Source organism: Cheilinus undulatus, linkage group 5 (assembly GCF_018320785.1).
Source record: "Cheilinus undulatus linkage group 5, ASM1832078v1, whole genome shotgun sequence".
Taxonomy (NCBI): domain Eukaryota; kingdom Metazoa; phylum Chordata; class Actinopteri; order Labriformes; family Labridae; genus Cheilinus; species Cheilinus undulatus.
The window spans coordinates 12,026,258-12,052,278 of NC_054869.1; the positions used below are offsets into that span (position 1 = coordinate 12,026,258).

General features: G+C 39.4%; 1 protein-coding gene across 1 annotated transcript in view; it reads left to right on the forward strand.

The window, feature by feature from the left end:
• The window catches only part of LOC121509548 (transmembrane protein 132D), a 68,350-nt gene that overhangs the window by 13,583 nt on the left and 28,746 nt on the right, over nt 1-26,021 (forward strand). The window contains 1 exon segment of the mRNA XM_041786994.1: nt 6,086-6,962. Within this exon segment, the coding sequence (XP_041642928.1) occupies nt 6,086-6,962 (877 nt within the window).

Here is a 26,021-nt window from a genome sequence, read left to right on the forward strand (position 1 = left end):
AAAATTAAATAAGCAACACCGCAATGCATTGTACATGTTCATGCTGCAGGAGCACAGCCATGAAGAGGTGGCTTTTAGAATCATCTGCATGGCAACACTGATGCTTTCTGACTCAGCCAAGGAGGAAGAGAAGCTCAGTCTCCAAAATGAGTGATTTTAGAGGCTGGCACAGCTGGTGCAGTGGATTTGCTCTCATGTTTATCAGTGGAGGGCAGGACTCTCATCCCGATGAGAGCACCATAGAGGAAGAGTTTTGCTCACATTCACTTCTTGTTATCTAAGTATCTGAAATATTGGCACAGGAGAAGGATGCACCTCCTGGCCTGCCATGAATCATACACAAACAGCGCCTGCGAAGTCTGCTATCATGCTCACAAATGGATTGCGTGCTTTGTATGCCTCATTTAAAACGCTCCCCTTTGGGTTTCACGAAAGGGAAGGCGTGTGAAACAACACGAGCACAGCTGACCCATCACACCCGACACTAAAGGGACGAGCTTGCATGTGAGTTGTCACTACATTGGCGGTGCTTTCTCCCTCCTGGAGACACTGAGCCAGTTTATATTCACTCCAGCCGGAGCTGCTGCCAGCGCTGGTATTAAACAGCACATCTGTCACTGCGGCCACTGGAAGGCTAAGCCAGGACAGCCCGCATCCCCTGCACCCGCAACACGGTCTCTCAGGCAGTACTGCCCACTCGCTGAACATGACAGACACCCCCGAGAGAAAAAAGAGACGCTGTTGTGTTCCTCCAAGGGCCACCGGGTTGACATGATTGTGACATACGGTATAGTTATTGCTGTGGTAACTGTCACGTATCATGACGGCGCTCGGAGATGAAAAACAGAAGAGAAAATGATGGACAGAGCTGTCAGATGGCAGCAACCATAAGGGACATGACCGCTGATATTTACAAAGAAAAAATGCAAGCCTTCCTCAATAGATGAATAACAATTAATAATTCAGTGACAGACGGCTTTGTAACTGTCATCTTTTGTCATAATTTCACACATTTTGTGCAATTTCTTTAAGGGTGCTCTTGTGGGATGATGTTTTGAGATGCTGCTGAAGTTGTTTTTTTACTTTGCTAATGCAGTTTTATCCATTTTGTCATAATCTGTGGAGTAAACACCAGTGTTTTTGGCCTTAATTCAACAAGTAGGGCAATTAGCAACCAGATCAACAGAGCACACGCAGGTCAGCTGCTATAATCTTCATAATTCTGTCAAAGATGGACGTTTAATGAGGACACACGATGGCCGGGTGACCTCTGTCTCTGCTCAGCTCTCTGCTGAAGCAAACCGTTCCCTATTAAGCTTTTAAACCCAATCAGACACTGTTTGTGCTCAGCGTTTATTTTTACTCACTCCTGGTGTCTTTGCACTTCATATGAGTGTTAAACTTAGCTAGTAATCGATGCAGTCTTTGAACAATAACAAGAGTGGAGCTGAAGCATCCAGGAGGAAGAAACTGACACATCAATGCACATCACATTAAAAGAAATACATTGCTTGAGAAGTATTCTGCCTTTGTGGGCTCAATATTTCCAGTAAAATTCCCCTCACGTGGTGTTTTGCAGTATTTCTACCTTTTTTTTTCCGCATGGAGGATCTGCTGGATATTCACAGCCTGATGACAATCTGCAAAGCCATTTTAATCCCAGTTTTTGATGGCTGATTTCAATCTTGTGCCAGATGTATCAGATCCCACCTTTCCTCTCCCTCTATATAGGGAAAGCAGATCAGCCGTGAACGAGGTGAAAGTGGGGCAGAGGAAGAGATATATTGAAGTCTAACAATATTACATGACAGGCTGTATTTTTAAAGAGAAATTTCAATCTCTTGCCATTTACTCTACTCTTCATAAACCTGTTTACTGCCACTATATTTAAATTCCACTGCAAAAGAAGTTTTAGTTCTAGTTTATTATCTGTCTATGATATGAAGTCAATATCTAAAGGGAGTGTACACAAATTAAAAGAGGTTTAGAGGTCAACAAAATAATATAATTACTTTTTCCGCTGCAGGGAGAGTTGTCTGAGCTTTATTTCTCATGTATTTTACATACTGAGTTGTTTTAATTGCATCTTTAGTAGCACTCTTTAAGAAAGCCTCTACAGCAACAATTTAAGTCTGCACTGGGGTTTAATCCATTGTGTTTTCAGTGACATAAGACACTTTTAATAAACATTCTGAACTTTTCAGGATGAGCTGCATGAGCGAGCACAAATTTTCCACCCTTACTTTACCTGCCAGGCCACCTAGTAAAAATCTCAGTGTGAAATCAGGGCAAGCCGGTGTTTTAACCTTGCAAAGCCGATGGATTGGCCAAATTCCATATCTGCCATTAGACTGTCCATCTTGTAAAGCTACAAGCTGAAACGCTTCCTGAAACCCTTTCAAACCTCAATGCAGCTTTGGCAGAAGGCTGTGAACATGAGTCTGGTTGGCTGGACATTTCTGCCCCTTAAGGGGAGGTTTTTGTTGGCATTGTAACGGGACTAAATACAGCTAGTGCTGTGCACATGGTGATTAACACTGGTCTTTATTATTGTAGGGTTTATATATAGTGTACTGTGATATTAATGATTAATGCTGGTCTTTATTATGATAGGCCACAAGAGAGATTATGGTCTAGACCTGCACTCTTTGTTAGGTGTCTTGAGATAACTTTGGTCATGAATTGGCGCTATGTAAAAAAGGATTGATTGATTTTCTAGAGCAGTGGTTCCCAAACTGGGGGTTGCGAGACACTGAGTGGGGGTTGCGAGATGCCTTCCAAGAAACAGAGAGTATTTTGAAATGGTTTTAAATTGTATATTTTGCACACTTTTGTAAAATATATGCATAAAAGAGGTTCAATTGAAAACAAAAACGTTTCATTTTTTTGGTTATTTGTTGAAATTTATGCTGAAATCCAAGCAATGATAAAAAACTCCTGAACATGACGGCAGTTAGATGTGCATGGCTATGTTCAACTATGCCACAACCAATCTTCAGGACAGTGGGGGTCCCTGGTCTTGGTCACTGTTATTTTAGGGGTCACGGGCTGAAAAGTTGGGGAACCTCTTTTCTAGAGAATAAAAGTGATCTTCAGCGTCATTTGTGACTGATGCAATAGCCAAGGGCGTGGTTAAGTTGTGCTGCAAGCCTGTAAAAAATGGCAGCCAGTTAAGAGACTCAGGTTCAGGAGCCTTTATTTGTACCTGTAGGTAGATTTGTTCAGCATCCATCCAGACAGAGCATCCATTATAGACCTGGTAACTGCCACTAGATTAACATGGATGCAGCTAGAGAGCTTTGATCAGAACTGGACTACATGTCTTTATTAAAAGTAAAGCAACAACCTGCGCTCAAAGCTTTCCCTGTTGGAAAATGTGTTTTTGCTTTTCTTCCGACCATTTTTGGTAAGATTTTTATTCACCAATTGGTTCCACTGGTAGTGAAGAATGGTGTATTGAAATGACAGTTTACCTACAACATCCCATGAGATTTCTTTAAAAGGTTCTCCCCTTCCCAAAAACTATGTCTGCTCTGTTGCCCAGTTGGGTGTGAAATGTACCCCATGCCATGGATGTATGAAATGGTCTTTCTGGTGTGTCAGGTCTCTGCAGAAATATACAGTATTGTGCAGATATTTTAGGCATATTCGGGCCAGAAATTGAGGCTGAAAAAATGGAGAGTAATCCCACCTGGGGACAGAAAGGAGGATTGGCACAACCCAGGTTGTGCTCTGGATGTCCTTGCATATTACCAGGGGCATGGGAGAAAATCTGTTGAGAACATAACAGGTCCACACTTTTAAGGCTGAGTAAAAGGCCTAAGGTACTGTCCAGGTGGGTTTGCCACAAGCCCCCTGTTGTGCTGTGAATGTCCCAAGGGCCCATAAAACACCGTCAGTCTCTGGGCCTGTCACTGGGTGAAAAGGCATGGACACAAAAAATGATGTTGAGCTTGACCTTGTCTGCTCAGCGGCACATGTATGTGTCAGCATATGACTCCTGACGCTCCCCCAGCCCTGGGCTGGTACCCAGGGCCCTGTGATGAAATGTATGACTATATATCTATGATAAGGTCCTTATTATGGTGGGCAAAGTTCTATATCAGGGGCATAATATTAGGACTGACTTGAGTGATGGTGATGATGATGCCCAGCGTTTGTCACTGAAGATCAGCATTATATGCAAAAGCTAATATGCTGCATGGAAAGTTCCTATCTTATTACTGGAAATATTGTTAATTACTTAGAATTTGTTTACGTGTGCTGACATGGACCTTTGAGTCCAAAATGAAGTTTAAGGTATAGTTTAGGAAAATTCACTGTGACTGAGTGTAAGTAGTTGGTGACCATTGTGACTGCCATGCACATAATAAAGTGGCCATCAGACATTTATGGAGTCTGTTGTCTTTCAAGTAGATTGGAGGTTCCATAAAAATACCCCAAAATTTCTTCAAATAGTCTTAAAATCTTTAAGTGAAAGTATATCATAAAGCTTAAAATCTCACTGGAAATGCACCCACCCCAAAAACATCCATGCAAATTCTAGGAAAATTTAAGGAAAGTCCCCAAATTACAAGGCAAATTTTATCTCGTTGGAAATTCTTTTAAAAATTACAAATAATGTCCCCCCTAAAATCCATGAAAATAACAGAAAAACCCTAACATGAGTAAATTCCTTGATATTTCCATGAGGATTCCTAAAATTTTCCAAGGACAGCCCTTACCCCCTAATCCACTTCCCAAAAGTTTGCAAATAAATTTCCAAAGAAAATAACCCCCAAAGAATCAGGGCCAAATCTTTCAATGAAACTCTACAAAAATACATAACATATATCCACTAATTTTCCAGAATGTATTGCATTATTTTCAAGCAAATTCCTAAAAATATTCAAACAGCAAATTAGCTTTATATTTCAAGTTAATTCCTTAAATTACAATGGACATTCTGGACAATTGTCTCAAAAGTTCTAATAGCAGAAATTATTACTATGTTACCAGAATTCAACTTCATGTGGTCATGCAGGGTCTTAGGAGGTTAAACAACACTCCAATTTGCTCTCAGCAGTGTGTGAATGTGTAAGAATGTGACTGGCTAATGCTGATGGCCACCTTACAGCAGGCTATGCTTTCAGCATGTGAGTGTGGAGTGAATGGGGAAATGTCACTTGTGGTGTTAAAAGCATTTCATAGTCAGAAGATTCCAAAATCACCAGACAAGCTCAAGTGCTCTTAGCTAACGTCGTTTTACCCCACTGTGAGCCAGTCCAGTTTCAGCAGCTTTGATTTAATAGTAAAAACTGTCATTATAGAGTTGGGTTCTGTTGCTTTGTCCAGTATTTTCTCTTCATTCTCACCGTCATCCTAAGGTAAAGTCTCCTACTAGGATGTGCATGTGTTAACAGTTATCTCAGGAACTGTAATAAATTCTAATGCAACATTAAATGATCCACAGGGAAACAACAGCACCAGAAATAAATATTTTTTTTATGTACATAAAGAAGGTTTTAGAACCTGATTGAACATATTTGGCCACTTTTACTCTCCTATATTGTGGAGGGAAAGTTATTTTTTAAATGTCAGAAGGATAAAATGCTTCCACCCCTCACCCCTCCCGATGCTTGTAATTTGTTGTCGGTCTCTTAAAAAAGCCACACAGTTCATTCGCTGCTTCGTCCTTGAAGTTTCTCCTGCCTCACACACAAAAAAAACACTCTAAAGCTTCCCTTGCTCTAATTTACTTTATTTCACTTATGTGAATGACTGATTCAAAACTTTTAAGGTTAAGCTCAGAGGCCTTTTAGTGTAATACCTTGATGCCCCACTCAGTTGATAAGTTGGCCTTGGTTTGCTCTCTTTAACTCAAGTGTCAGGTCCTGGCACGCTCTTGGTATTTTTCAAAGTGTCACTGAATTTTTACGTACTGGTTTTATTTTGTGTAGAATCCAAATAAAGTCTAACATTTAGGATTTATTTGTCCTCAGTCATGTGTGGAATGTGATGAATTTAGTACACTAACAGAAGTGTGGCAGCTTTGAAGTAGTTTAATCTCATGTTTTTGAATAAACTTTCATGTTTCTCCTTACAGATTTGAGCAGTAAAGAGCTGACAGACACGAGGAGCCCAGTGCCTTTCCCTGCCTTCCTTCCAGTCAACTATGAGGTGCGAGATGCGGATTATCTCTTCCTTAAGGAGGCTGGGCAAGACTTCATGAGGAACTCCAGCATGCAGAGTCACACACAGCCGTTTGTTATCCTCAGAGCCAGCCGCCAGCCCGCTGTCAACGCCAGCTACGGCTCCATGTCCACCGAGCAGCTTGTGCCTCTAGACCTGGTCCAGTCTGTGCAGCTCTACAACGCTCCTGAGGTCTTTACCTTCAACTGGAAGATCCAGGCCTTCGTGCTGACGCCTCGTGTTTTCTCCTCCAAGCCCAAAGTGCGGGTGCTCTTCTACGTGGCGGGGAGGGACTGGGGCCGAGGGGAAGGGGCCGTGGATGAGCTACCGTGTGTGACAGTGTATGCTTTCTGGCAGACTCAGGAGGTCAGGGGTTCCTGTGCCATGGGAGGTGAGAGGGGCACCTGCATGGCTGAGCTCGCTCCCCCGCTGGGCTGGTTTGCTCCGGGGGTCGAGGGCACTAGCAGGGAGAGACAGGACCCGTCTACAGGGAATCCTGTGGAGCTTTACTACCAGGCGCAGCCCAAAGTCAAGGGGAAGTGTAATTCTTTGGATGGCAGTCGCTGGGGCGGCTCACCGCGGCAGGCGGAGTACATTCCTGTTACGCCCATGCAGAGGATTGGCAGTGTTCGGCTTCTGCAGGTGCCCAAAGGGATGGCAACGCTTTCTAGACTCAAGCTGGGCAATGCCATCATCATACGGACGTCCTCCAAACCGCTGAAGAAGACTGACATCGCCACCTTCTACATCCTCATGGCCAGCTCTGCTCAGCTCATTAACTTCACTCTCAGGTAAGACTGACTTTTCTGAAGCTCCACAGTCTGTACGGGTCATTAGAGTTGTTCACAACCTGAAACAAATATCAAATTATTTTTCATACTGCCGAACATGCAGGATCAGGTATCTGTAAGTCACTCATTAGCCCTGATAACATTGCTCCAACAGAAATAAGTTCAGCAGCTCCCACTCGTGACTGCCATGCTGTGGAGACAAAGAAGGCTCGCTGAAAAAGGAGGATTTTCCAAATATTGGAGATAATCAGCACAGAAATAATCTGATTGCAATGTAACTATTTACAACTGTAAATGTTGGGAAGAGCTGTAGTCCTCAACTGGTGGATTTGGTACCCAAAAATTGGATCATGGAGCTTTTTGGAGCCATAAGTCTACGAGGTATGGAAGCCCAGGACAGACATGCATACTGTATTTCCCCTGATTAGGAGTAAATTTCTGTTTTCACCAGGTTCTGACTTATTTATCACTTTTTCACCAGATACTATCATCATTTATTTCATTTAAATTTGAGAGACAACCCTCATTTAGAGTGTGCAACAGGACAGATACAAAGAGAGCAAACATACAAATGAGGGAGAAAAATATGATATGTTTTGGAAAATTTAATTTTAATCAACCAAAACACTAAAACTTTGAAACATGTAAACAGTAAAAAGCATAAAAACTGTAAGACAATAAAAAGTAAAGTCACTTAAAATCACAAAGCTCTGAATTTAAACTCAGAAATGTCACTGTGGTGTTAATATGGTCAGTTTAAAATGTTTCTGGAGACAGTTTTAGTGTTACTAAAAGCAGATGTTCCTTGCTCAGTTTTTCCTTCTAGGGTTTCTGAAATGATTTCCTTACCAAAAGCGCTGGTTTTGACCAAAAATGTGTCCATTTCAACTGATAAATACACAAAATGAGTCAAAAATATTCGTGTGCAAGTTAAAGATACTTAATCATCACTACAACAGTCTTTTTATTGTTTTGTCCATCCATCTTAATCATCATCTGTGATTGATTATCATGACTGCCTGTCTGGATCTCTTCTCCTCCCCTGCCTGTATGTCTCTACTGAACACAGAAACGCTTATGTACAGAGATGTGCTGACTCACGGCCAAACTCTGATCTCTCGTCTTTCCTTTTTTAGTATAAACGCCCCTGCTTCAAGAGCTTGTAAAACTTTCCAATGTTATTCAGAAGTGCATTTTTGTTAGTGTTAATTTAGTTACTTTGTTGACAAGACAAACAAAATACTGATGAGAACAGAAAGAGGGAGACAGAACCAGGGATCAAACTAGCTGTCCTGTAGTAAAGTGTATGTGTGGTGTTTGGGATGGGGGCTGACTAGAAGAAACGATCAGATTAATGCAAGTTGTGACAGACTCTCAAAAATGTTAAGAAGAGAGTAAAATAAAGATAGTACAAACGTTCTGGTATCATATTTATAAACTGAAGTTTCATCATACACCTGCCCAGGTGTCTGACTTTGACACTTAGGAGATAATTGTTAAAATTAGTTTACTGGTCCATAAATCTTTGTCCTTCAGTACTAGTAACTTCACCAGTTTAGTAAATCTTGATTATAGTAAGAAAAAAAAGTAAAGACAATCTGGTTAGACAACGCTCTGTGTGTTTGGGTTAAAACAACATTTAAAACAGTAAACTAAAAATAGCTTTCTATACATCATATCTCCTCTCATGATTTCTCTTGATGTGAATATTTAGTCTACATCCCATTCAGATATCATCGATCTCTAAAATCCTCTGTTTGATACCACATCAGTGGGCTCAGACATATAGATTATGTCACTAAATCCATCATTTTAAAAAGGACACGTTACAGTTTTAAACCCTGGAAGCAAACCAGGATGTGGATACCTGTTAACTGAAGACTCCCCTGAGTTTTAACTGAGAAAAGTTTAATGATCCAGCATGTTTGTCCTTTGTTGTTCTTAGTGGCTTTTCTCCTAAGCGTAAAGAAAGGCAGACATTTTGAAAGTTATCCTTCCTTTATATTAAGTCCACATGACTTGATTTTGAGGGGGACAGCTGTAATTGTGAGATGTTTTGACGATGATCTGCGAAACATCCAGCTGCCTAGTGAGCACCTACGGCTCACGTTAACTCTCGTTTAAAGGTAAAATGTCAAAGCGAGTCACCCGATATTAAAGACGCAAGGCCATGATGGTGGAATGAGCTATGATAACAAGGAGCAGAACCTCCAATTTTACCAATTTTGTGATGTTATGTGTTAGTAACGTTAGAACTCCAGTTCCCAGCATGCTCGGTAGAGTTACGCATGCGCAGATATACGTGGTCACGGGGGGTTGACGGAGATGTCCTGATATGCAGCAGCACACAATAAAGTGCATATTCCTGGAAACACGTCTCATTTCATTCATGTATTGAATGAAGGTACAACAAATTTCTAACATTAAAACCGGTCCAAACTCTGAGTCATGCTACATTTTTACCAAATCAGGGCTCCATCAACTGATACACTCAGACCTTTGTTGTTAAGATTTGTTTTCTGATCCAGAATGGTTTATTTTGACACCACTAATACTCACATAATGAGAGGTAGACCTCATGCTTTTATGATACTGAGTAAAATATCTGCAGTGTAAGAGTATGAGTATTGGGGCTTGGTATGAGCACTGATAATAGATACTAGTATCGGTGCATCCCTAAACGGTACACTGCTTTACACATTATTATGCAAATGACATTTTCCTCTTATTTTCCTAAATATTAATGCAAATGACAGAATGTTTTTCAAGACATCAGCCGTTAGAGCATAATTCAGATGTTTTTGAACAAACTTCATAATGATAACCTTTTTTTTTTTAAATAAAACCTCAAAATGCACTGTTCCACAATATTATGCAAAACAGAGTTTTAAAAGATTTTATCAGTTGTAAAGAACTGAAAATGGTCATTCATTGAATTTGCATCATCAGGAGGTCATATTTACTGAAATCAAAAGCTATTTCAATCAAAAACATCTTAACAGGCCAAGTTACATGTTAACATAGGAGCCCTTCTTTAATATCTCCTTCACAATTCTTGCATCCATTGAACTTGTGAGTTTTTGGAGAGTTTCTACTTGGATTTCTTTGCAGGATGTCAGAATATCCTCCCAGAGCTGCTGTTTTGATGTGAACTGCCTCCCACCCTCATAGATCTTTAGCTTGAGGATGCTCCAAAGGTTTTCAGTAGGGTTGAGGTCAGGGGAGGATGGGGGCCACACCATGAATTTCTCTCCTTTTATGCCCATAGCAGCCAATGACACAGAAGTATTCTTTGCAGCATGAGATGGAGCATTGTCATGCATGAAGAAAATTTTGCTAGAGGCGGCATTGTTCTTCTTTTTGTACCATGGAAGAAAGTGGTCAGTCAGAAACTCTATATACTTTGCCGAGGTCATTTTCACACCTTCAGGGACCCTAAAGGGGCCTATCAGCTCTCTCCTCATGATTCTGGCCCAAACATGACTCCGCCTCCTCCTTGCTGATGTCACAGCCTCATTGGGACATGGTGGCCATCCACCAACCATCCACTACTCCTCCATCTGGACCATCCAGGGTTGCACAGCACTCATCAGTAAAAAAGACAGTTTGAAAATGAGTCTTCATGTATTTCTGGGCCCACTTCAACCATTTCTGCTTGTGAGCATTGGTTAGGGGTGGCTGAATAGTAGGTTTATACACAACTGCAAGCCTCTGGAGGATCCTACACCTTGAGGTTGGTGGGACTCCAGAGGCACCAGCAGCTTCAAATACCTGTTTGCTGCTTTGTAATGACGTTTTAGCATCTGCTCTCCTAATCTGATGTATTTGTCCATCAGAAACCTTCCTCATTATGTCTTTATCTGCATGAACCCATCTGTGCTCTGAATCAGCCACAAATGTCTTCTATGTTAACATGTAACTTTGCCTGTTAAGATGTTTCTGATTGAAATAGCTTTTGATTTTAGTAAATATGACCTCCTAATGCTGCAGATTCAATGAATGACCATTTTCATTTCTTTACAACTACTAAAATCTTTTAAAACTCTGTCTTGCATAGTATTGTGGAACAGTGCATTTTGAGGTTTTATTTTAAAAGAAAATAATGGTTATCATTATGAAGTTTGTTCAAAAACATTTGAATTATGCTCTAACAGCTGATGACTTCAAAAATATTCTGTCATTTTCATTAATATTTAGGAAAATAAGAGGAAAATGTCATTTGCATAATAATGTGTACAGCGGTGTATGTATATCTGTAATGCTGTCCTTCTGATATTATTGAGCATGTTAATGACCATGATTAATTTATCACAAAGCCTGTTATAATTAGATACATTTGATTAAATTGATTGACAGCTCTAATTCAGGTTCAAACTGCAACATTCTCTATTGAATAAACGCAAGAGGTTGAAAATATTTAAAATCTTGCTTTCAATTTACCCAGAGGGCAAGGTGGCACCTAAGGCTGCACCAGTTAAAAACCACTGCTAGAGAAGTCTAAAAGATGCAGAGTTTCATAAAAGATTCTGTTAAATCATGCAGTAATATATCCACAGGTGCTTAAGCATAAGTCCCAACTAAATGTCAGGAATTTAAGAGTATTTTAAACTGTAAATCATCCAGAGTAAAACAGTTCTGTGCACACTATGTGTGACTGTGGTGTCAAAGGTTAGCACTACTGCTGGAATGAGTAGTAAAGGCCTACAGCTGTTATAATGATGTTTATATAATTAAACTGGAATCAGGCATTCAGGCATGAGCATTAATATTAACTGGAATCAGAGGTCCTAAAAGGGCTCAGTGGCTGTGCTTTTGCATGAACTAAAAGTACTCTAATCTCTTCAGAAAGCTTAAATTTATTCACAATATTAATTGAATATAAGAATTCAATACAGGAAAGTCTAACAGCATCAGTTGCGTACTCTATTTTTGCACTGATCACGTGCCATCAAAGATAAGGGAATATTGGAGGAAATGAGATTTAGCATGGATTACGGCATTTCTCTGAAAATATGATGGAGGTTAACCGGCCTTCTGGGAACTGCCATTTATTATTAAAGTTAAAGGAGAAAACGCATGTTTGAGTGAGTACATCCTGATGACATTAAGGGATGTTTGGAGAGGGATAGTCATTGAGGGTGACACGGATCAAATGAAATCATGAAGAGGTTGTGACTCATTATCTCTGTACTTTAAAGGGTACACCGAGGATCTGTGCTTCGTTTATTTAACACAGATCTCAAACACAGATAGAGGATTTGCAACAAACTCAAATTCTCTGCCCTTAGTTTGAAATGAAACAGTCTGAACTGAGACTAGAGCAGTTTTGAGGCAAGACTTCTCTCCATCTTTACAGGTATATTTTTCAAAAAAGCACTTTAAGGAAAGACTTCAATACTTCCAAAGCGTAACTGCCTCAGATATCAGACACATTACTCTTAAAAGGAAAATATAAATACTTAAAAGGAATAAAAACAAGATAAAGTCAGTTCTCAGGGTTTATTATGACATGTCAGACCGTTACTCCCCACTTCAAGGTGGAATGATGCAACATGGGAAATAGGTGCTTGAAAAACTGGATTAAATGCTTTCTTATCGAGCTCACTGTTTCCTTGATGGTTTCCATGGTCATACCCAATGTGATACCTTTTTTATTATCATCATTCAGACGAAGATCAAAGACAGACATGTTGCAGCATGGCTGTATTTTCTCGAGGTTAGCTGTCAGAGCACTTGAGTGGAGATTTACGCTAACTTGATTAGAGGTGGATTTTTTATTATTATTCCAGACACTATCTATGTTACTCCGAGCCGGTGAATAATGGACTGTCAGGAGATGTGAAATGCCTTTCCTTGACATGTCTCACTTACTCCTGTAGTTGTGTCAGGATTTCAGTCATGGGGGAAACATATCTCATAAATCTTTCCTTCATATGTCGCTGTTTGGAATAAACGGTTTTAGCAATGAAACATTAAACTCATCTCACAGTAATAATAACATCATGATTATGGATTACAACAAAGATTTATCACAATTTTTATAGAGAAATAAGATTAAAATCATACTGTGAATAATAATGATGCTTTTATTTCAGTTTTCCAACTAAGAGTTCCCTCTCTGTATTTTTGTACAAGCTAAAGTAATGCTAATATAAAAACATTTTCAAAACTTTGGTTTAACATATAGGAATCAGGGATGATATTGGCAGGTGTCAGCTTGAAAAGTTTGTATTTGGTAAATATTTGCCAGTTTTTAAAACAGGTGTACATATCGTCCTACATAAGCTGTAAAATCAGCCATTTGTTTGAGAAAGATTGTGGAGTTTAGAAACATGAGGATTCCCCATTTGTACTGGTTCCTTAGAGATTTAAAGTGTGCATCATTTGAGGAGAATGAGGTGGTATCTGTTGCCAGGGTTGAGCTGTATTGGAAGCCGATAGCAATGACTTACATAAGTGTAGCAATGAGTTTGGATATAGCTATAGTACAGCTGCAGTTTTATCAAACCTGAACCAAATATCTTTATCAAAACAAGAGCAAAGAGCAATGCTGAAAGCATCTTGGTGGAGAAGATGTTTTGCACCTCCCAGATGTATGAGAAATAAAAAAATATGTTGATGCCAGGGCAAGACACTTAAGGAAATTCTAGGTGCGCCTTGGGAATTTCTACAACCATCCGTGATAACTTTGTAACGATATTGTTTTAAAACTAGCATTGTCATAAAAAAATTAAAACATTGGACTATCACTTAGAAAGCTATCATTTCTCTTTGGTGTTTCAGTTTTTTATCACTCTACATATTTGGATAATTTGGTGTAAAAGTGCCTAATAATTGGTGCAGAAGGTTTTGGATTTGCTACAGCAGATTGCTATGAAAAAGGCAGATATAGCTGAAAGATAAGCTGCAAAAACATACATTTTAGAGTGTAATTGTGTGCTTCAGTTGTTCCCAAATGTCAAAGGCCAAGAATGTCGAGGTGTGTGTTGTGAATTTGAACAACTATACATTTTTAGCACAACTATACATCAAATGAAGATACAAATACATACAATGAAAGATGTTACAGAGGAGATTTTGCATGAATATTAAGATGGTGTGCCTTGAGATTTTGGCTTGATCTTAGGAGTGCCTTGGAAAACAAACTTTGAAAATCAGTGGTCTATGAAATGGATATATGAAACAGTCCAACAGTCTAGTAGACAGATGTATGACCTAAGAGGGGAAAAAAGCGGTTCAAAAATGGCCCCAGCCTTTGCTGGTCTGGTCTGTGTTGTGATGTATTCTACTATGTTCTAGGGAGCATAGCGAAAGCTTGCAATAAGCAGTGGAAAGGATGAAACTTCAACCAGGTTTAGTGCAGTGTGTGATTGGGCAGCTGCACGCCCTTCAGGTGCATGCCTCAGCACTTTTTTATTAGGATATTTGTTGCATCGATATTTAGCAGTGGTTCCCAACATATTTTCCTAAGGGTCCCTCCCACTCGCATCTAAGGAGGGTAAGCACCCCCAGGACCCCTGAAAAAAAGATCTATGTATATATGAAATGCCCATTATTATGACAGTGTATTAGGTGTACTCTAGTAAAAAAAAGAGAGAATCTCAATCAATCAATCACACTTTCTTTATATAGCACTTTTTTTTTTTAAAGGTTTATTTTGGGCATTTTTGTGCCTCTATTTGATAGAGGTGGAGAGTGGATAGAGTCGGAAACAGGGAAGAGAGCAGGGGAGAGACATGAGGCATAGGGCCCCAGGCCGGATTCGATGGTGGTTTGGTCGCGCCCCAAACCACTCGGCCACCTGCATCCCTATATAGCTCTTTTCATACAACACAATGTAGCACAAAGTGCTTACAGACAGATAAAATAAAGGAGATTGAAGGAAATATGACCCTAACCTACTCCACCTAACCCTCTAACCCCCCTCTAACCATATCCAATATTGGCAAAATTCATCATAGATAAAATTCACTATAAAAACAGGAACTAATGTACTGAGTACGTACAGGAAAATCCATCTTAATGGTTTAAAATGAGGGAACACTGGAGGTTAGGTTAGAAATAAATTAAAATGAAATAAAATAGAATTAAAAGGTGCTGAAATAAGAATAAACACTTAAAGATTACTCAGGGAAATGTGCTAAAATAAGAAAATAAAACACTTTAGGAGAACTTGGTGAAAGAAGAAGAAGCAAATGGATAAACGAGTGATAGATAATTCTCAAGTTAAGACAGAATAAGATAAAAGCTAAATTACTATAACAGATTAAGATGATTACATTAAATTCAGGTAAAAGTCATTCCAAAAAGGTAGGTCTTGAGTTTGCTTTCAAACACATTAATATAAGGCACAGCCCTTGGGTCTCAGGTGAGCTGTTCCACAGACAGGGCCATAGTGATAAGAAGATGCTTCACCGTGTATACTAGTTCTAACTGTTGGTAGTGTTAACAGAGAACTTCCTGTAGACCTGAGGACTCTACTGGGCTTATAACATTAAAACAAATCAAAATCTTTGTCAACTCCTTTAGGGGTGCTTGGACCCCAGGCTGGGAACCACTGATATAGAGGGGGGCAGACAACTTCTTAGATGCAGGAATACATATTAAAAGTGTGGCGTATACATTTGACCTTATGGTAAATTCAGTAAATAACTTTGATGTTATTATTTTTAATATAAACAGTCTAAGACTGTCAGCTGATCGCCATTTCAGCCACATCTGGAGATGTTACCCATGAGAAGAGTTATAATCTTCAGATTGTCTTTTCTTACTCTATTCAGTGAGAAAGCTTTGTTTAACTCAGATTACACCCTGGCGTCACAATGGACCTGAAAAAGTTTCCCTTCCCTCTTAGCTCATCATCTCTATGTGGATAAAACTGAGCCTGAAAGTGCAGCTACAAGCTGTTCCTCTCTACAATTAGAAACAAAATAAGGACGATCCGTACGGGGCAGAGAAACTGAATATTATCTTGCTTTCTTTGTCTGTACTCCTCTTTACTTTAACTACTGACATCAGAAATAAGAAGCCGAAGCAGAAGGTGTTCTTTGCTTGTTAAAAGGGGTATTACAGTATCTATTTTGGCCAAATTGATTTAAATCATCCATATTTTAGTGACTTTCATGTTGTAGTGCAGAGCATCATGAAATCCCTTGTAAAAATGTTGTTTGGACAGTTTCCTGGTGTCCTGGATTTAGAAGTAGTTTTGTTTGGAAGTCCTTGAAGGCCACACATCTAAGTGTGTAAAAGTTCAAGCTTGTTCTCATGGATTGAAACTCACAGCGCTGCACAATCAATAGTTCCTGAGCGATAAATAATTTCTGAGTTACTTCCGCCTCGACTCGTCTATACATGCTTCAGTGGAGGTGAACAGGTGAGGAGACAGTCATGGATTATTAATTCCTTTTTCACCTGCTCCTGCACTGCCTCCTTCACTCAGACAGTCACTTACCGAGATCAATGGTGAACGCTGGAAAAGGTAAATATTGATTGAGCGGACAGCTGCGCGGATGCACTCGTCCTCTTCTTGGGGTTTCACTTGGGTCTGCACAAGTCTTCCTGCATTTATCTCAGCTGTTTAGAGCTTTTTGTTTTTTGGAAGACCACAAAGAGAAGAGAGAAACATGAAGCTGAATGTGTTTCATCCTGAATTTCATGGGTTGTCTGGGTTTCCAAGAGCATCTTTACATTGTTTAACTGCTTTTCAGATCCGAGCATCGTGTGTTTTTAAGGTAGGAGAATGTGTTTGAATAAATTAGCTGCTCTCCTTTTCTTTCTGCCTTTAATTTTTGTTGAAGCATTGAAGATGATCCCTCACCGTTCTGTCACTTTTAATCATTGCTGCCTTAATTCATTAAACACAGTCACACATTTATGAACAAGAAACAGAGAGAAGAAATTTAAAGAAGAAAGCAGAAGGCTTAAAGGCAGCAGCTCCTCTTTTCTTTCTTTGCTATTGCTATGCTGCCTTTTTTCTCACTTTTCTCTTCTGTGCTTTTTCTCTCCTTTTACCTTTCTTTCACCTTATCTCCTCTTCTTTCCTTCCTCTCGTTTTTGTATTCTCTTTACTCTCGCCCTTTTTCCTTTTTCTATGTTTTATCTTTTCCATTCCACAATTTTCCGTCCTTTTCTCAAATCTCTTCCTGTCTCTGTGTCTTTTTTTGTCCCATTCTGCCCTTCCCAGCAATAATAACTCAATAAAGGAATAAAACAAGGATTTAAAAGGAAGATAAATCAAATAAAATACCAACAAATTTAAAATTGCCTTCACAACTGAACTATGTCAAACAATGATTAATAAAAAAATAAAAGAAGAAGAAGAACTGTGGTTGTATAAAAAGAACAGATAAGGTGCTGTGGATGAAATAGAATTTACAGGAAGGCTTTTCAATAAATATGTTTTCTGCAAAAAACATTTGAAGGTGTTGCTGTGAAAAAAAGGGGTGTTTCCCCCTTTGCCTTGTCTGTTTGGACGTACCTGATCACAGGAATTGTACTTAAATAAAACCAGGCAGCCAAGATCGCTTAGAAGAGGTGGTCTAGGCTCGCTTCCATTTGAACTCTGGAGAGGTTTATTTGTACTGAGAGCGCAATCAACCCTACAACATGAACAAAAAACTGCTTGACTCATCAAACTTAAGTGGTAGAGTATCTTTTATCTAGCCTTTATTTAACCAGGTAAGTCACACTGAAATCAAAGATCTCTTTTTCAAGGGAGACCTCGCCAAGAATGGCAGCAATACACAGTTTCATAAATCCAGCACACTCAGACTCGCACAGTTCCCAATAACAATAGATGCAGTAGTGATGAAACATCAGCTAAAATAGTGGCACACAGAACGTTTGGTTTCAAGAGGTTTCACAAGGGATTTAAAGACATTCAGAATCAACAGGTTTTGCAGTTTAAAATCAGTCTGCAGATTTTTCCAAGCAAAAGGTTCAGAAAAGGCATCTCTTCCAACTCCGTTTGGACTTTGGGAACAACAAATTGCACGTCAACACAAGCAGATTGTGTAATCCATCATTCAAGATCAAATGAGAGGAAATGTAGTCCAGAATTTTGCCTAGAATGGCTTCATAAATGAAGATGCACCAATGTCCGAGATGACATGAACCTGAAGTCCAGCTGACTTGGTGCTGACAATGATGACATAGATGAACAGGGGTGAAAAGTAACTAATAATCATAACTCAGGTGGCTGTAATTGATCTGTTTTGGGTACTTGTACTTTTTTGAGCACATTTTGAAATCAGTACTTTTTATTCTACTTAAGTACATTTTAACCAGAGCGACTGGACTTTTACTGGAGTACAATACTCCTGTACTTTTTCCACTTCTGTTGACTTCTTCAGCACAGAGGGAGAGAATAATTCCACGGTTTCCCCATCACGCCCTTGGACAGAGTGTTTAGTTGAGGTTTTTATGTGTTCAATTGTTTTTGACATGAGACAAATTTACACCATGATTGAAGTTATTCACTGAGTTAGTCTGTGGCTTTAGGCTCTCCTAAAGGACACATAGCGCATGTTTTTGATCAGTATGCTGTACTTTGCTATGAGGTTGACTCTCTGCTTTGGTCTTACTGGAGGAGATTCACTTTTGCATGTTTTCAAGAGTTACCACAACTCATTTTTAACACGTTCAAATATGTAGTTTAAGTGTTTGTAGTGTGGACCTATATAGACAATTTAAAATGTTAGATTTAACTCTACAAGAGTTTAGTTAACACTGTTGTTTTTGCTGTGTATTTAACTTTATTATAGAAGTGTGACTTCACCTGAACAGCCTGGTTGGACATCTATTCTCTTGTTGGTCTTGCCAAGAAAATAATACCTTATTTCACTGTTCAACTCCTCAATAGTTACTCAGTACTTAAAGTCGACTTTATATTAAACACTTCTTACTTTTACTTGAGTATATTTATAGACCAATAATTTTACTTTCACTTAGGTAAATTTTAACCAGAGTAACTGTACTTTTACTTGGGTACAACAGTTGTGTACGTTTTATATCTCTGGTGGTAAACCTCAGAGCTCCATGATACACACTGTCCAACATGTGAAGACTCTGAGCAGAGGTATTCATGTACAAAACATCATAGTCACGAATAGTTAAAGAGGTTGACTCAGCTTGTCTCTTTTTGATCATAAAAGAGAAACTGGACTTGTGGAAATGTACTACTTATAAGACAAGTTTCCATGAAACAAAAACCCTAAATATTTAAAATAACATTAAAATATTCTGCTTATAATCAGCGCTGTTAATCAAAGCAAATACAATAATAATTCCCTTTTTTTAATAACTTGAAATAGCCCTCTCTATTTTCTCTTGCTGTTGTTTTTCCTGCAATAATATTCTGGTTTCACGTCAATATAAGCCCAACAACTGCAAAACAGGCACTCCAGTTTCTGCAATAATTATGGGGTTAATTGGTGTCACACTAAATAAGCAGGTTTTCAGCGACACTGTTCATTTCAGGTTCTTACAAATGAAGCATGGGGTGCTACTTCTGATCCTAAGCTCTCAGAAGGAAGTTGAGGGAAATTTTGACTTTACAGGGACACTCAATACTGGATGTTAGAGCACACACCAGCATAGCTGTTGTTGCTGACTGCTAATTTTTCCTGGAGGCTTGTCATGCATAGAAGATTAGTGTTGCTGCAGTGTTTTACCTTGTTTTTGCACAACTTGCATATTACATGACTCCTGTTCAGCTTGTGACTTTTGGAACCTGAAATAATCGCGTGTCTTTGTTTTCTGTCTTGCTGTCAGAAGATAGACTCTCTCATCCATGTTACTGGTAACTTGTTTTGGTGTGAAGCTTGCATTGCATAATGGCACCTGTTTGCTTTTTCATTAACCTTTTCATACATGTATTGGCAAGGAGCATGTGAGGATATATTGTCATATTATTTTTAGAACACACCTAATCTGCCAGTGGTTCAGCAACTGGTGAAGTTAGATGATTTGGTGAAACTGTCCTTCTTATCATAAGAAACGTCACTTTTGGATCTTGTACCTTTGCATGCTGTCTGAGTTTCTCCGACAATGATGTTAAGGTCGAAAGAGTGACCATGCTAACTGATGACCGTAGTGAGTGGTGTCAAACATTGACGACTATGCTGATCTGTCAAAATGTCATTGAAATATTCAGCTTTAATGGCGCAAAGACAGCCCTGAATTGGTGTGTGCTTTGGTCGGCTGTACAATATTGCATTGTGAACACTAAGTGACCAAAGAGAACTATGCAACAAAATATCACTTTATCTGACCTGCAATAAAACAAATATGCTATAGGGTTGGAAACCAAGAAGCCAAGAAGTCTGAAGAAATGGGCATTCAGTGTAAGGTCATTAAACAGGAGTTCTTCTCTTCTCTTCTCTTCTCTTCTCTTCTCTTCTCTTCTCTTCTCTTCTCTTCTCTTCTCTTCTCTTCTCTTCTCCTACTTCCTTTATTTCATGTCTTGTCTCTACTTCCCTTTTACTGCTCGGCTAGCTCGCATAAAAGGAGCCTGGTTCTATTGAAGGTGGCGTTGCTGTGTGGGCCGTGATGGCCATGTGGTAGTGCAGGTAAGATAAAGGAGGTCTGGTGGGAGTTAGCATGGAGATACTCAAGCTCACTGCCCAGTCTCCCTGTGGTGTTGTGGGACTAAATGTATGAAACACTGGTGAGGAGAGGCTTCAACTTCATAGCCAGTGGCAATCTTGCTGCCTATTGGTACGCACGATTAACTGATTAAATTGATTTTAACTCTCAAAGTGTAATTTCTGTTGTGTTAATTTGACAGCACTAATCCGTTAAGTGTTAGCCCACCTCTGTAGAGAGTCAATTTGATTTTAGATGTATTTAGATGTATTTATATGTGTTTTGATGTTGCCTGTTGAACACTGAATCATGGCTGGGATTTCTTTGCTCATGTTTCTAATAGATTGTTGTTGTTGACACTTTTGCACCATGAGTGAAGTTATCCACTGAGCTGGTGACTGTAGAACTAGATGGACTAAAGTACATGACAATGTGCTGGTTTTAATCAAAAGAGATTCCTAAGCTCTGCTTTTGCCACTTTGCTTGGTCTTGGCCAGAGGACATCAAACTTTGTCACTTGTGTTCAACTCAAGGTGGCAATCGTGATTAAATTTGAGAAGCGCGTTGTAATGTGTCGATAATCAAGAATGTTAATACTACAAATTAACACTAGAAGTAAAAGGAAATAGCCCAATGTTGTGTTAAAATTTCATTTTAATGTGGAAAAAACAACACAGAGTGTAAAAAGTCAACACTGTAAGAGAATTAAGAAATGAGCACTTTCCACAATGTACTTGAAACCTGTGAGAATCATACAAGCTGAGGAAAGAATTGAATTTAAAACTATTGGAGTTGATAATTTTGCTGATTAGAGCAGCATAACATGATGCAAACATGCACAGATACTTGACATAGTCCAGTGATCATTAAGAACACAGAAATAGAATATGGCAGGTGAGATCAAGCAGAAATATTAATAATTAAATATTTACTGCATTTTTCTAATTTACAGCCTAACATTACTTGTCTGCTATCAATTTTGATTATTTATTTTTAAAAATTCTGAGTGAGAGAAAGGAAAATAGAGCAAGTGTGCACCAATGGCCCAGAGGAAGAGGAAAAAGAAACAAGATTTAATTTCTTGATCTGTTCAAATGTAACTCAGTTTAACAGTAAGCTGTGTGAACAACACTGCACATATAAATTACTTGCAGCAACACGTATAAATGCCCTGTGAAAACATGTAAAGGACTGAATGAAACCTATGAAGTGCCTTAGCTGTGGAAAATAAAAGACCTGAATTCACTTGACCAAATTTAATTTAACTAGGTGTTAGTAATCTCCAGTGTTTATAGCATCTTGTAATAGCACACAGCAAAAAATACTTAAGCTGAAGATAGAAGGCTTTATACAGAGTGGGATTTACCGTACTAGACAAATACCACATTGTTAAAAAAAACCTTAGCTAGCTTAGTCTTGGGCAGCTTAGTGGCTTGGTTGTTAGTGTTGTTGCCTTGTAGCAAGAGAGTTCCTGGTTTGAATCCCAGTTGGACATGCATTTGATTTTACATGTGATCTCCTTGCATGCGTCGGTTCTCTCCAGGTACTCTGGCCTTATCCCACAGTCCAAACACATTCTCATTAGTCTGATTGATGATTCTAAATTTTCTGTAGATGGGAGTTTGAGCATGATTGGGTGTGAAATGTAAAATAGAAAGTGTGGAGAGAGGGCTTAGAGAGAGGACCTGGTGAGGTGCCCTGATTGAAGCTAGCACTGACCCCTGTCTGACTGGGATGAGGTTCTCCCTCCCCCTACTCCCTCATTTTCATGAGGGAAGGGAGAAAAGACAAAAGAAGAACAGAGTATGAGAAAAGATCAGGAAAAGAGGAGCTGAGGAGGAGCCTCAGCTGACAACCCGCTACATCCCACTACTACCAGACAAACTAACTCATTCTAGCTGTTCAGCTTCTGCCTTTAAATCTGCATATTTAAGCTTTTTTATTTCATATACTTCTTTCCTACAATTCATCCAGGTAATGTTAGTTCTATGAACTAAACCTGTGGTTTTCAACTGGTCTGGCCTCAGGACCCATAGTCTGTCTTATGACAGATCGCGACCCAAGTTTCAAAAAAATTTTCAACAATGCATGTTTAGGTAATTGAACGTGTTGCAGTTTGGAGCATGTTTGGACCAAAACACCTGGTATAAAAAAGAAAAGGGACAAAACTTACACATTTTTTACTCTCTTTCCCCATCATTATGTGTTTATTTTTTTGCCAATTTTCAAGATAACTTGACAAAATAACTTAACTGTCATAGAAAAAGTGGCCATTTATTTCAAGAAGAGGGGATAAATTAGTTAAAGTTTTGATCAAACATTTAGATTTATCCAATTTCACAGTAAAACAGGGTCAAATAAAAGGTATCGTTGCATGTCTAATAAGGACTTCCGAACTATTGTCACCTTTTTTTTTCTGACACCTAGTCGTGACCCACTGAAAACTGCTTGGCGACCCAATTTTGGGACCAGTTGAAAACCACTGAACTAAACTGTCCGCTGACTGGCAGACCTTAGAGCTACGTCAGGCCTGAGATTATTGCAAAAACGAGTTAAGGCGCATACTCAGCTTGCCATTAAGTGCTTGTTTGGAACTGCTTCTTGCATCGTGATTTTTACTCACGTGGCGCTATACTGTATGCTGCTAGAAAATTTAGGGAAGGTTTAATGGTATTAAAAACTGAATTCTGCCCAATCCTAGTAGATGGCAGTATTTCTTAGTGATTTTTGCAGTAATTAAACCCTTTGGGTAGTTGTACACACGTTCTAAATCATTTACTAAACCCTGAACTTCATTTCTCTAACCATGCCATCAAGCACTCAGTGTTCTCCAAACTCACATAACCCCAGCCCTCCCCAGCTTATCAGCACATTAACAAGCCGTGTGCAGCCGCTCATCAACAGCTGTCTGTGCGCTTTATCACTGTCTGAATGTCCCATTAAGCTTTAGTTAATACTCTCTCATCAGCATGATAAACCTGTTATTGATGTCTGTAGCTGCAGTGATGGGACGGACAAATTTGAGGTCGATTGAGGAAAGACAAGCCGCACCTGTCCGCTTTGGCGAAATGAGGCTGTCAACCTCGGTGAGAGTGGATGAAGGTCAAAGATAGAGTTATGCACATTCATATTAAGGGGAAGTAAATGACTGCTGACTTGGAAATTTTGCTTTTGTTTTCCTCTGAACAGCTATTACTTAAGTGGAGCACAGTATTTTGTCTTGCTCTAGGAGTTTTATTGAAATGCAGAGTCGTGGCGATAAATAAACCTGAGTGTCTGTATCTACAGGACACCGTGTCAGCCAGCTCTTCACCTGGGGAGCCTAATCATTCATCTGTGTGACAAATAGGACTTTTACATCCATTTTTAGTGCCAGGGTGCCTGCCATCTGGCAGCAGTGTTGGCATGAACGTGTCCCCGACTCCCTGAACGGCTCCATAAGTACGATGAGCACGTTGCCTATGGCCGGCCATCAGACTGGCTAAACGGTGGACATTTGCCTGCATAATTAATGATTGCATCTGTTTCTTACTGAACTGGGGTTCACCAGTGTTAGTGTGGTCGTGCAGTGATGCGTTTAGAAAGCCAAAGACAGAGCGAAAATCATCCGAAGGAAGTGATTACAAAGTCTGTGTAGAATCAAGATAGCAGCCTTGGTGATGAAAGCTTCTTGGCCATCTGTGTAGCTCCCACTGAGTTTACTCTCTATATTGTAGGTCTTTGATCAGACACACTCCCTCTTTTATTGGATTATATTTTCTCTTTATTGAATCGTCTTATTGTTTTCCCTTTTTTTCTTGGCCCTGCTTCTGTGATCTTACAAATAAGTTTAAAGATAACACTGTTCAATGAATAAATAAGGGAAGGAAGCTGAGGGAAGAAGTTCAAAAGGCAACACGCTCTGCTTGGAAAGTGCGTGTACTATTTGTGAGCCAATTCACATTTGTGTGGTAGCAATTTCATGTGAAAGCATGCGTATGTGAGTGAATGAACAGTATGTAAAAGGTGAAACAACAGTGCCACTCATGCCTTGCCTGGTCTGAAGTGAGATGGATGGCAGGTGCAGCACCTGAGAGCTGCTTTTCTCACACACTGTCAGCTCCAGTCTCTACAGCCATCCATCTTCTCTGGCCTGGTGCCTTCCCCTGCCCGACCGCCTCCTCCAGGCCCTCTAACCACAGGCATGGACACTGGTTACTACTGCCAGCCACTCAGAGGAAAAAAACAACAGCTCACAAGGGGATGTTTTATTTCTTTTACTATGGAGAGCCTAAAAGAGGAATAAGTACTTCAGATAAGTCTTCTTGTTACTGTCACTTTTTATTAGTTAAAGTCTGCTCCACTTTGCTCAATACACAGAGGTGTTTCATCACGGCAGGCCATGCCATGTTGAAGTCATTACTAGATTAACAGTCCTCCTGGTCCGTCTCATTAATACACCCAGCCAGAATTCCTGCTCACCTCATTGATTATGCAGGATTAGGTTTTTTTCCCTTTTAAAGCAAGTAATTAAACTGCACTTACAATTCTCTACAGTCAACATGAGTTGTGTAATTATATACAGAAATATGAAGTGAAAGAAGGGGTCTGTGGCTCTATAATAAAACAACCATGCTTTAAAAAAAAAAAAAAATCATTTGTAGTTTAAGATTTACATGGGAATGGCTTCTGGTAAAAATATTTCATTGAGAGATCTGAGATGGCAAACAGAGCTCAAGAAATGCTGATACAAGTCAACCTCAATACAAGCTCTACATCAATACATCTTAGATGGCTGAATCCAAGCAGCAACAAAAGTGAAATAAGACCAAACACTTCTAGGCGAACGGCTCAATGGATAGACTTTTGCTTTGCTGAAATACAGACATCCATCATTGTCCAACGGCGCCTTCCCTGTGGTGTAGAGCATTCCCAGTGTCACGTATCTTCTGAATCTGCTGTCTCAATGCTTGTAAACATAAAAAGACAAAGAAGAAGGGAATTGCAACATTTAAAGAAGCTTAAGAAATGAAATTTTTCTATCATTGTGCAAGCTCACAATGTCCCAAAAAACTGGGACATTGTGCCAAATGCAAATATGTTCATTTGCAAATCATTTCAACTTAAACTTAGTTGAATACAGCAGAAAGACAACATATGTTGTGTTCAAATGTATAAATTTGATAGTTCTTAAGGAAATAGACACTCTCTGAATTTTATGCCTACAACTTGTTCCAAAAATGCTGGGACACAATTACGAAGACACAGACATAAAAAGCAGAGCTATTACAGTCACAGAAAAAGCAAATTCTGAGTCACAGACCAGAAAGTCATCAGTCAGAACATCTTTAACCTGATGTATCCTTCTCAAATGTCTTTAATCTACCTTTAAAAAGATTGAAATAGAGCAGCATCTCCCTCAGTTAGTCACCTGAATATATTGTCACACAGTTTCACCTTTGGGTAAAAATGTCCGTTGTCGTTTGTAGACGTGCT